Below are 12,383 nucleotides of genomic sequence, written 5' to 3'. Positions count from 1 at the left end.
AGCACACGCTTAGTATGCACAAGGCCCTGGGTTCAACTCCAGCATCAAAAAAAAAAGAGTACATACTATACGATCCCATTTACTCTAAACTCTTGAAAATGCAACTGATCTGTGGTGAAGAAAGCAGGGCAACAGTTACCTGGGGAGATTGGGGAGAGGAGCAAGAGAAAACTTTCAAGAGTGACCAATCTTCACTATCTTGATTGTGCTGATGCTTTCAAGGGTGTCTGTATTTTAAAACTTATCAAACTGTACACATTAAATAATGGCAGTATGTGTATGACCATTAGATTTCAATAAAGCTGTGAAATGCTAATAGAATGATACCATGTAGTGAGAGAAGAATTAAATAGGCAAGATTTTTTTTTCTTATAAAGGAGATCCTGCATAGAAAACTGCAATTCAGAAAGGATCCCAGGAGTAGTGGTACTCATAGAGCTGGTCTGCAAAATGTTACTGGTCCATAATAACCTAAGATTTTGCACAAGAAGGTAAATCAACAACTATGCTAAGCACACTTACTGTTTACTTCAACCAGTACATTTTTCATAACCAAAATTTCCAGATGAAGCAAGCAAGATGAAACAAGCATATTGATGACCATTCTGGACCAAGCTCCCTTTCTAACTGGCCCACTTATAACAAACTGTTCATAGACTGGCAATAGTACACAATAGTACACATTTCGAGTAGTACTACTTAGATCACACTCAGATATCTGTAAAACTGCTCTAATCCTATCTCACCTATATGATTAGAATAGAGGTGAGGATAGGTTTATCATCCTCTCATCCTCTGGACATTTCAAAGGATAGCCTGATACTTTAATGTACCACAAAGCTTGCAAATAGTAGGCACCAATTAATTTCGCATTGCTGACTACTGATATGGAAAGTTATTTGAAATAAAGCAATACATAAAAATGAAACATGACACTTTTATTTGTTCAGAATACTTATTTTTAAAGTTAGCTGAGGTTAAAAATGGTCTGCTTTCCAATGTATTTGTAACATCCAAAAGTGTTAAGTTCATTATTAAGAATTTATAACAAAAACGGACCTGTAGATAGTCTTACCTGATATCTGAATAACAATATATACACCACACAATGACATCTTCTCAGAGCATAGTCTCCCATTCAGACATGGAAAAGCAGAAAAAAATAACAATGCTATTTTCAATTTTGTGTGTTCCAGATTTTAGTTTCCCGGAATCCATAAACTCAACCATTCACATAAATTTGAAATTGTTTTGGTTTTCATGTCTGATAAAGAGCTTTTCTCTAAGAAATTTTACATTTTATAATCTTTTCTTTGAAATATGAGAAAGATATGAAATCTCCTGAGTTATATATGCAGCTTATACATTCTTTAAAAAAGTTATTCTTAAATATCACAAATTAATTATATATCCATAATACATGTCCTTTCTAGTCACATAATTTTTTAAGCAATATTCAAGTATGTTTGTGCTTCTGCATGTTTACATTACTTTATAACCTATTTTTACCTTTCAATAAAATTTTATCTACACAAATTTCTCAAATATTTAATAAATGAGACAAAACAATCATTATGAAAATATAAACTGCAACTACAGCTTTTTCATCTTTCATTTTGTGTATTTCTTATCAACCAAGTAATTTCCTGTTCCTTAGGGAGGCTGATAAACTTCTATCTTTTGAATCTCAGTTCTGCTGCCCTCTCAGCCTGGTGTATCAATACATCTCAGGGGTTCTGAACACACAGCATTCACTCTGTCATATCAGTTGTTGCAGTGACATCTGACAGCATTGGTATCCATCATTTCCTGTTATTTCAACTGTAGGACCACCTTAAAACACAAATTGGGGAGGAAAATATCAGAATACCAGAATGATGCTGACATATGCTAAATAAAATGCTCTGAAGTCTCTGAAGAAGATGTGGAGAACTAGTAGTAGTAACTGCTGGTCCTTGACTGATAGGATCTGTGGTTCAGATCATTAAATATCTACACCAGGCTCCAACACACCTATGCCACATATTTCAACCCTATCCAAAAGAGAGCCAGGCATGAACTACCAGTTTGGTTTCTGAGTCTATGAACTAATCATCAAGGCATTAAAATGTTTGAGTAACTGCAGAGTATGGAAAGAAGTGTACATTTATCAGTTTTTTTGTTTTTTTTTAAAGGTGGGACCAAGAAAAATGATAGCAGCCAGAGAAGTAAGAATAACTGAGACTTATCACTGAGAATACATCACATGAGACATTGCTGAGGAATGATAAAGGAATATACATATACAAGGACCATTAGTTTTATTTCTTCCTCACAGCAATAGTTTCTGCTGTTCAATATTATTTTTCTCATTTATTAAACACCAGTTGGTATTGTTATTTAGTCATTGCTTTGTAAACATGAAATTTTTACACATCCATTACTTCCATCTCATCTTAACCTGATTTTGTAATAATAACTACAAGTTATATTTTATCTCCCATATTTAGAGGATTACAAAAGCAATTTTCTTTTCTTTTTCCAGTTAAATAAAACACTTGTTTTCAGGACTATAACTATTTTTAATCCTAAAAACTCTTCAGAATCAATATCATGGTTCCAATGTAAAAAAAAAAAAGTTTTTAATCATTAATGAGCACTAAAGCAAAGCATATTCACCTGTTTAAAGAACATAATTTTCTTTGAAAACTAACTACTTGGTAAGTTATACCCAAAATTAAATACCAGTTATAATTAATTCAATATCTAAAACTAGAGATGAGAGTATATGGACAATCATTTTCTGTGCTGGCATAAAACATCAGGGAAAAGAGAGACACTGAGAGTGAACCCAGTTTTTATTTTATTGTTGTACATGTATCAATCAAAACTTAAAAGGTTTAAACTATATGATAAAATTAAAACAAATACCTTATTAGCTGCTTCCAAGGAATTTATTAGATTCTGTAGCTCTTCTTTACTCATTTCAACAGAATATGGTTTTACTTCACCATTTTCTTTTACATCTAGATGAAGGTTTAAAAGTGGCATTTGTAAAGTAGCAATCTTGTCACTAGAAAGTGCAAGCTGTTCAAAATTAGGAAAACTAATTAATAAATACTAGAAGGGATGATATTAAGTATGCATCAGAGCACATAAACAATACATTTTAAAAAAGAAAACAAACTCATGTCAAAACAATATATGTTTGAAGAACAGAAAGAGAAAGAAAGTAAATGAAAGAGAGGAAAAAGGTAAGCAGGGACAACCAGTTGGCAGTTTCGTGGTGGGAGCTGGTCTAGTTTAACAAGATACATTTTTCTTCAAAAATGCAATTAATGTGTTAATCATAAGAGCTATGAGGAGTACAGAATGGGTCCAATGCAACAAGTAGCAGAATTCTTAGAGAAGGTTAAAGATACCAAGAATATGATAGTTGGTGTATAAAGGTAAATGAGACTAAAAATACTACTAAAATCTCAGAAATTAAGATATTTAATTACTTCATCATCAGCCATCTATTAAACTATTAATGTGTCATCAAGATACCATTTCCAATTAGGGCCACTCCACAAAAACACTGAACACATCTATTTCACTACTTAGTTTCTGTCTCCAGAGTGTATGTATTCTACAGAAATTGGGAGACTCAAATACAGTATTTATGGTATTAACACTTTTTGAAACAAGTGCTGAACCTTCACTGCAGATGACAAAAGGAAACTCAGTTATCTGGAATCTGAGTCAGAAAACCCCACAATCTTTGGAGTGCTCCCTTTGCCTCCCACCCCCCCAAAAAAACCTGTTGTGCAATGGAAAGGAAAACTTTACCTAACAAGCAATCTCAAAGTACCTTTCTTGGGGCATCAGAGGAGTTAATTCTCACATATCTCCTCCATTCTCTTTCCCCAAAACAGTACTCATAATATCTGGGATGTAGAAGTCTCACCTTCTGGTTGTTGACCTTATGAATAATTTTCCTCAATATTTTCAAAAGGTAGTTTCTTAGCCTATGCCTGAATACCACCAATGATGAGGAGTGAATTATCTCAAGGAAGGGTTAAAATCATTTCCAGATACTCATGGTTGTTAAGTTCTTCCCCCGGTTCAATTCAAATCCATCTTATTGCAAGTGATACAGCTTTGCCCTTGTCCTAGTCTCTGGAGTCACTGATCACACACCTACTCACTCAACCATATGACTTCTGGATTTTTAAAGATAACTGTCATATTTCTACTAGGTTTTCTCTTTCCCAGGGCAGGGTCTCATGAGCTTTAAAGCAATCTTACAAACCATGATTTTAAATTCCTGGTCATTCTTTTCTGGCTGAGTTCCAATTTTTTTAAAATATCTCTCTAAGTTTGGCAGCCAGAATTTTTAAAAAATCATTAAACTAACTAAAAGGATTTAACATCTGAAAACAGACTATTAGAACTATCCCTTGCTTGAAGCATTGCATTTCTACTAACAAACCATACTGAACCAACATCAGTTAAGTTACATTTTGGTAAACCAAAACTACCAAACATTTCTCATATGAGATACTGTTAATATTTCTCCTTTTTTACATTTATAAAAACATAAAATATTTATTTAAATGAAAAATCCTCTACTTAGGAGATCTTTGATCAATTTATTTTGCTTCATTTGGTCCGTCAGTATAAGAGGTAAAATAATTTTAAACTTTGATTATATATTTACATCTCTAGTTCTATGTCGCTCTTCAATTTGATCAGCGTAATATTCATAAAAATGTTAAAGAAGGTTGAGCCAACATCAGAACCACATACTTTCTTGGTTAACACAATCCATCTATCTTTGGATAGTTACATACACAGTTACAAAGTCACCTGTGCTATTGTCCCAACTTTTTTTCCAGTTAGTCCACCAAGACAATATGAGGCACTTTATCCAGGGTCAAGATAAAATCAAGGAACACAGTATACTTGTTTTCTCCTCATCTACTAGTCTAAGTACTTTATAAAGGATGGAAAGTTGATCTGAAATTGCTCTTTATCAACCCTACTGGTCATGACTCTCTTTTCAAAATGTTTCAAAAGTTCTGTTTCAATAACACATTATAGATCATCCTCCCAAAAGTAGTATTATATTTATCAATATTTAGAAAGCTATAAAGTCTAGAAAATTCTAACTAAATATATATGGTGAGTATATACTGCCCCACCATTTATGATTTATAGGTCTTAAGATTTATAGGTATAGTTAAATTAACGATCAATGCACTATTACTATACGTGGACTGGATGCTCATAGTGTTCTTATGTCCAAGATAATGCAAAAGGTGTAACATAGATGATCTTTGATATTTCTTTGGAACAATGCATTTTCAAAATAAAAGAAATTCTAGATATATATTATAAAGAAGAATAGTTTCTATATCCAAAAAATGAAAAAAATACTCATAAACAGATTCCCACCTTTAACTGCCAATCAAAATCCTGTAGCTGTGCAGAAGAAATATCAACTATTTCTCTTAAAAGAACTTGCTTGATTTCATCTTTCCTACTTTTCAAGCATTTGATGATAGCTTCTTGATGAGATGAATTCAAATGGTTTAATTGCTGAAGTATCTATGAAAATAAAAATAAATGGTTAGAATATAAAATATAAATGAAAGGGTTTTTCTGCTTAACATGTAACGTACAGTTCTACTCTCCCACCACGCACCTTTTAAAATGATAGTGAAAGGAAAAAAGAAATACTACTTCTATAATTACCCAAAGAATAAGATGAGAATGGATAACCTACAAACGGGTTTAACAAATTCCTATAAAATAGAAAGTAAAGAAAAATGGCTGACTGATAAAGCAGCATGGAAGTGAATACACCCGAGGAGTGCAAAAGCTGACTGAGCTGAATTAAAACATCAAACAACGCTGCCCTTAAGGCAAGAAGCATTATAAGAAATGGAGGATGGCAAAAGGGCCATTCAACAGCAAGACCTAACAATGATAAATTAGTGGGTACCTAATAGTATAGCTTCAAAATAGAGTAGCAAAATCTGGCAGTTCTAAAAAGAGAAATGGATAAAAGTATATTCATAATGAGAAATGTTAACAGAATTCTTAGTAACTGACAGAAAAAGATTTAAAGAAAAAACTTAGCAAAAGACACAGAAGATTTAAAAAACACTATCTTTCCACTTAACCTAATTGATATACAGAATGCTATACCCAACAAGTAAAATACACAGTATTTTCAAATGTACATGGAAGATTCACTAAAATAAACCATATGCTGAGCCATGGTAGCAAACCATGAAGGGCTGAAATAATACTGTGTGTCTTTTTTGACTACTTGTGGAACTAAATCAAAGCTGGTAAGAAAAGATTAAAAAATATTTCCAAGTATTCAAAAATGAAGCAATTCAATTCTAAATGAATAGTCACATAAATTCTTCCAAAGAACAGGAAAAGGAAAAAATGCTTCCCAAATTCATTCCATGAGCCCAGAATAAAGTTTGACAAGGGAATGTCAGAAAAAGAAAAAACCACAGGCCACAGTCACTCAAATACTGATGCAAAAAATCCTAAACAAAATATTGGTGTATTGTATCCAAGAAATACATGAAAAAAGAACACATCATGACCATTTAAAATTTATACTGGCAAGGCAAATTTAATTTGTTTACTTTACATTCAAAGATAATCACCACATTAACAAAATAAAGGTGAATAATAATTCAGGAAAAACAATAGAATTCAATATTAATTCATGATAAAAATTATCAGCAAAGTTGGGAATTTAAGAATTTTCTTTAATATGTGAATTATTACTTATAAAATTATACAGCTAGCATACTGTGGTAAAATAGTGTTTGCTTTCTCCCTAAGGTCAGGAATAAAATATATGTCTACTAAACACTGTTTTTTCTTTTTTTCCAACACTGTCCTAAAGGTATTGGCCAATGCAATGAAGTAGGAAAAAGAAATAAAAGCTATTAAAATTTAAAAAGAGAAAGAATGCATATAAATCCCCTCACCCTTAAAAACTTACAAATAGATCTTATAAATTAAATGTCTGTTCAATAGAAAAAAGGTATAAAAAACTGTATCTCTACATACTAGCAATAAACAACTGGAAAACAAAATTAAATAACATCAAAAATATCATTTAATTAAAAATAAATACCAGGAAATATTGGCAAGATCTGTACACTAAAAACTACAGAACAGTAAGAAACAAGAGTAAAACTAATAAAATATAAGAAGGGCTATCCTATGTTCACAGACTAGAAAGGTAAATATTGTTATCAATTCTCCCCTAAAAGAACTAGAGTCAGTACCACACCCATTAAAATGCCCATTAAAACAGTTTTGTTGTTTGTTTTTGTTTTTGTTAAAACTAATAAGCCCATTCTAAAATGTACACAAAGACAGAGGACCTAGACTAGCCAAGACAATCTTGAAGAAACATGTAGTGGAAGGTCTTATACTGGAAATCAAGACTTAGTGTAATTTTAGTGTAGTTTAACTCTACAGTAATTTCAGCAGTGCAGAACTGGCAAATATAGACAATGCAATACAATAAAGAGTCCAGAAACAGATCCCCACACATGGCCATTCTCTTTAAAAAGTGAGTAACATATATAAATAAGCCCAAATGATCTTTGGCAAAGATGCAAAAGCAATTCTGTGGAAGAAGGCTCTCCCATGGCCATGCAGTTTCACTTCAAGATATCTACCCTTGAAAAGCTGACTCAGGCATGCTTTAAATGTTTCACAAATAAAAGAGTAAAAACAAAACAAAAAGAAAGAACAAATAAAAAAGGGCCAAACCCCAGAATTACTGTAAACAGATTTTACTTAGAATTATGAGGTTTTTGTTCTTGTTGTTAGTCAGTACTTACAGACAGTGATCCTTATATAGTGCTCTAAAGACCAACTTACAAAAAACTTTTTTAAAAAACAAGGCATTATTCATTATTAAGTATAGAGATTTAGAGTAAAGTTACCTCTTCATCAGATAAATTTTTACCAACTAGAGCTTTAAAAAATTTGGTAACATCTTCTAAAACATTCATCCATTCTGTTGAATCCCAAACACTGTGATAATCCTGGTAGAGAGGATAAGCTCGGCCACAGAAGCCATCAATTATTTTGTGAAGAAGCTAGAGAAGAAAAAGGGAAATAAATGTACTTATAAGTAAAATTATAAAGTGGAATTATCTTCCTCACAGAAAACAAATGTTGGGAGACATTCCTGCAATCTGTAAGAGCAGCTGAGACAGAAATGTAAAATCTTTTAAAGATTATTCTTAAATCAGTTAAAAATTAGAGCTCCATAAAATTTCTAGACTTTCCATTATTATGTCCATCTTCAGAAGCTAAAATAATTTTAAAGACATAGTGCTGGTTTTCCAAGATTCCTGAAAGGAAGATGGTTAAGTATAAAAAGTTCACCTCAGGATCTTTACACATATTTATACCCATGAGCAAAAACAAAGGATCTGGCTTTTTCATCAAAGTATTTTATTCTAGTTCTACAACCTTCATTTTGCTGTGCTCAAATTTTCACAACATTCAAATTTACTTCTTTTGCTCTACTCCAAGAAGATCCTCAGAAATGTTCTTTTCCTTTTTTGCATTCCTTTCTCTCTATCCTACCTTAATTATCAGTAATTGAAATCCCAAAACATGTATAACTAAACACACAAATGAAGACTGAGTTTTGGAGCAAAACTAGCCAGTGTGAATACTGGTCCCACTACTTACTAGTTTTACTTAAACATTCCATGTCTCTGCTTCCTCAAGTACAAAATGAGAACATCACCTACCCTCATCATGCTGCATGAATTACATAATATGTGCAACTCTGCACATTCTTGGTAACATTGCTAAGTTTCTGTTCTTATTTTTTCTACTACCACTCTTAAGATTATTCAAGTCTTCAACATATTTGAATATCTGCCATGCCAGAACTATTCTAGGCAAAGATTAATATAATTATCTATCTCAGGAGATACCTGAATTTTATGAAAGTAGTATCTGAATTCACCTAACTTGGAAATAACATTTTAGAGGCAAGTCTTCCAACGCTTTCTCCCCTGGATCATATTCGTCTCCACTTTAATCATAACTCTTTCCCTATAAAATCATTCATATTTGAACAGAGATAAGCAAATTCTATTTCCTCACAATTGGATAATGCATGATAAAACAGAATTTTTATGTACCATAAATCAACCAACATACTCAATTTAAAATTCATTCAAACTTCTGTACATATATTCCCCTTTTAACCCATACTACCCCCATGCTTAAGAAAAACCCAGAACTCAAACTGAAAAATAAAGAGGCTATATATATTTTGGAATTTTTAAAAATTTATTCATGCAATAAACACTTCATTGCATTTATTCTCTAAGGTATGGAAATACAAAGAAAACTGTAACAGCTACCATTTGTGGACCCCTAACTAGGTACCAAGCACTATACTGATCTTCACTACAACCCTATGAGGTAAGTATGGTGATTACTCCCATTTTACACATGAGAAAAATGGAGATAAATGAGGCCCTACCACAACAGAGCTTTAAAAGTTTATTTCAAAAAGGCAGATATTTTTAATAAATAAGTGCATTTAGAATAACAGGGGCTATAATAGAAGTTTACAGAAGAGGCAAAGGAACAGAGAGAGGAAGCAAGGAAGAGGTTTTATTTGTTCTAAATATACATGAGAGTAGACTATATTTTGACATATTATACGTACACAGAATAAGCATCACTTGTTCCACTTAGGATCCCATTATTGTGGTTGTATATGACGTAGAGTTACACTGGTCATATATTTGTATAATAAGGATTAAAAAGATATGCCCTATTCATTCCACTGTCTTTCCTATTCCCCCCACCCTTCCCTTCATTCCCCTTTGTCTAATTCAATGAACTTCTAATCTTCCCATCCCTTGTTGTGGGTTAGCATCCACATATCAGAGAGAACATTCTGCCTTTGGTTTTTTGGGGACTGGCTTATTTCATTTAGCATGATATTCTCCAGTTCCATCCATTTACCAGCAAATGCCATTATTTCATTCTTCTTTGTGGCTGGGTAAGGATGAGCAGGTGGCCAGGCAAACATAAACAAGAAAGGCATTTGCAGTCACAAGCAACTGCATATACACAGGACGAAAGTGTAAAACACCATTGTTGGACTTGGGAGTAGGGGGTAATTTGCAAGGTAGGGAAGAGTGAGAGGAGACAAGGCTAAAGATGTGGGTAGGGTCCAAATCATAAGAGGACTTACAGTGAGGAAGAGCCCAGACTGCCATCTGTGCTCAACATTGAATGGGAAGCAATCTATTTACATGTTTAGTAACAGGATAGGGGCTATAAGGAGAGAAAAAGAGAAAGAATGGGACGAAGCCCAATCCCTCTGCTCTCCATCTCCATATCCCTCTGTTCAGTTTATGAAAAGAAATTACAGGAACCATAATTGTTAAGGACACTCAAAATGAGATAGTAAAAAAGATGTGAAAAGAGATACCAAGCATGAGACTCAAGAATTTCAAGTTGAGTGACTGGGTAAAAGTGGTCACATCACCAAGCAAAAATAAGGTGGTAGAGGAAGTAGGGCCCCAGGAAAGGAGAGCAGCTCAGCCAAAGACACAATGAATTTGTTATGCCTGTAGCAGAAGCCTGACTCTCAAGGAAGAGACTCTGGACAGACCCGACCATTTAGGAGCCACCAACACCTCTGGTAGCAGGGAAGTGGATAGAATGAAAGCAGGAGCGTGGAAGATCAGAAGGCTCAGTCAATAGATCTAAATAAAAGTTTCAGTTTTACCCGTTTACTTGCTGAACTTTCTTGGACAAATTATTCAAGCCCTCTGCTGACATTTCCCATTCCTCATTTGTAAAATCAGCCAAGAGTTACTTGATTTTCTTGATCCTGGCAGAAGGAAAGTTAATTCCCTTGTTTCCCCTACACTACCCACTACCAAAGGAAAAAGGAAGGCCGGCACTGGCCACCATAAAAGATGCTCTAGCAGGACACAGCCATGTCTCATCCCTGGTGTACTCAACCCCCTCAGGGTACTCAACCAATCGTATACTTCAACAGAAAACGGGCTGAAAGAATAAGCCAGTTCTTCATAGACTGGAGGTGTCAACAGATACCTCACCTCTTGAGACCATACTCACCGAAGTCACCTGGTTATTTTACACCCTAGGTAGTGCTTACCTAGTTTTTTTTTTTTTTTTTTTTTTTTTTTCTTTTCTGCCGCCCTCAAGGGGGCAGGGTCCTCTCCAAGTCACCAAGTATCCTTAACACCCAGTACTGGACGCCTAGAAAGGCAGACGTTCGGGGAGGTATGTGTTTAATGAATGAATGAAACATACACAGGAGGTTGCAAACCACCGACTCCACGGCAGGCAAAAGCTTTCAAAGAGTAGGTGGCCACGACGTGGCCACGACCCGGCCCGGCCCAGGAGCACCGGACCCGTGGGAGCAGGTGAGCCACCCCACAGGGCTCAGGCGGCCGGGTGGCACATCTGCACGCAAACCCCTAGGGGCTGCTGCGCCGATCCTGAGCGCCAATGTGGAGCCCCAAGTCTCGGCCTCCCAGGGTCCCCAGGGAAGGCAGGGGCCCTGACAACCGGAATTCCGTCCCTTTCCTCCACTTCCCTAGGGAGCCCGCGAAAGCGCCTGGGTGGCACTGCGCTGATCAGCTCGCCGGGCAGCCCCGCAGCCAGCGCCGCCGCCGCTGCCCACGCCCCCTCACCTGCGCGCCCCGCTCGGGGGGCAGCTTCTGCAGACGCCACAAGGGCGTCCCCTCTTCCGGCTCCATCCCTGTGCGAAGCTGGGGCCAGGATCACGTGACAAGGCCGGGTCTCACCACCAACGCGACGGCTCACCCACGTGACTCCTTCGGGTGGGGCGGGGCGGGCGCGGAGCCACAGAAGTCCTTGTGCGCGTGCGCAAAGTCTCTGCCACCGATTTCGCTGTAACCAGGCGGAATCTTTCCGGAGTGGTGGATGTTGTACGCACACCCTCCTGCTGCTGCTTGGACGGCGGCTTCGCAGACGTCGCCAAGCGGCTACGACTGTGTCCAGATTTCTATTGGACTTTCGGCTTGCTCTTTAAAGAATCGTCCAGTAAGAGTAACCATATACAGTATTAGAGTGAGTCCAGGACCAGGACCATAAATTGCCCCAGCGTTTTGTCACTTTTCCTCTTATTAAAGTGTACTGGGGTTTTTTTGTTTTTGTTTTTTTTCTTTGCGGTGCTGGGGGATTGAACCCAGGGCCTTGTGCTTATGAGGCAAGCACTTTACCAACAAGCACTCTACCAACTGAGCTATATCCCCAGCCCTTAAAGTGTACTGATTTGAAAGGTAAATAACTAAGGTTTTACCCTGAGCAAGGTTCTTTATATAATTTGT

At 35.9% G+C, this 12,383-nt stretch overlaps 1 protein-coding gene across 1 annotated transcript; it reads right to left on the bottom strand.

Annotated features, from left to right (window-relative positions):
- Positions 1-923: 923 nt before the first annotated feature.
- COMMD8 (COMM domain containing 8) lies at positions 924-11,877 on the bottom strand. Its single transcript, XM_079153929.1, has 5 exons — positions 11,724-11,877; positions 7,956-8,111; positions 5,419-5,571; positions 2,911-3,066; positions 924-1,833 (listed from the first exon to the last, which is right to left on the bottom strand). The coding sequence occupies exons 1-5, from the start codon at positions 11,787-11,789 to the stop codon at positions 1,813-1,815; spliced, it is 552 nt and encodes a 183-aa protein (XP_079010055.1). The 5' UTR covers positions 11,790-11,877; the 3' UTR covers positions 924-1,812.
- Between the last annotated feature and the right edge of the window lie 506 nt (positions 11,878-12,383).

Source organism: Sciurus vulgaris (genome assembly GCF_902686455.1).
Source record: "Sciurus vulgaris genome assembly, chromosome: 9".
In the NCBI taxonomy this organism is placed as follows: domain Eukaryota; kingdom Metazoa; phylum Chordata; class Mammalia; order Rodentia; family Sciuridae; genus Sciurus; species Sciurus vulgaris.
The sequence above is the reverse complement of the archived record's forward strand: the minus strand, read 5'-3'. Positions and strand labels throughout refer to the sequence as shown.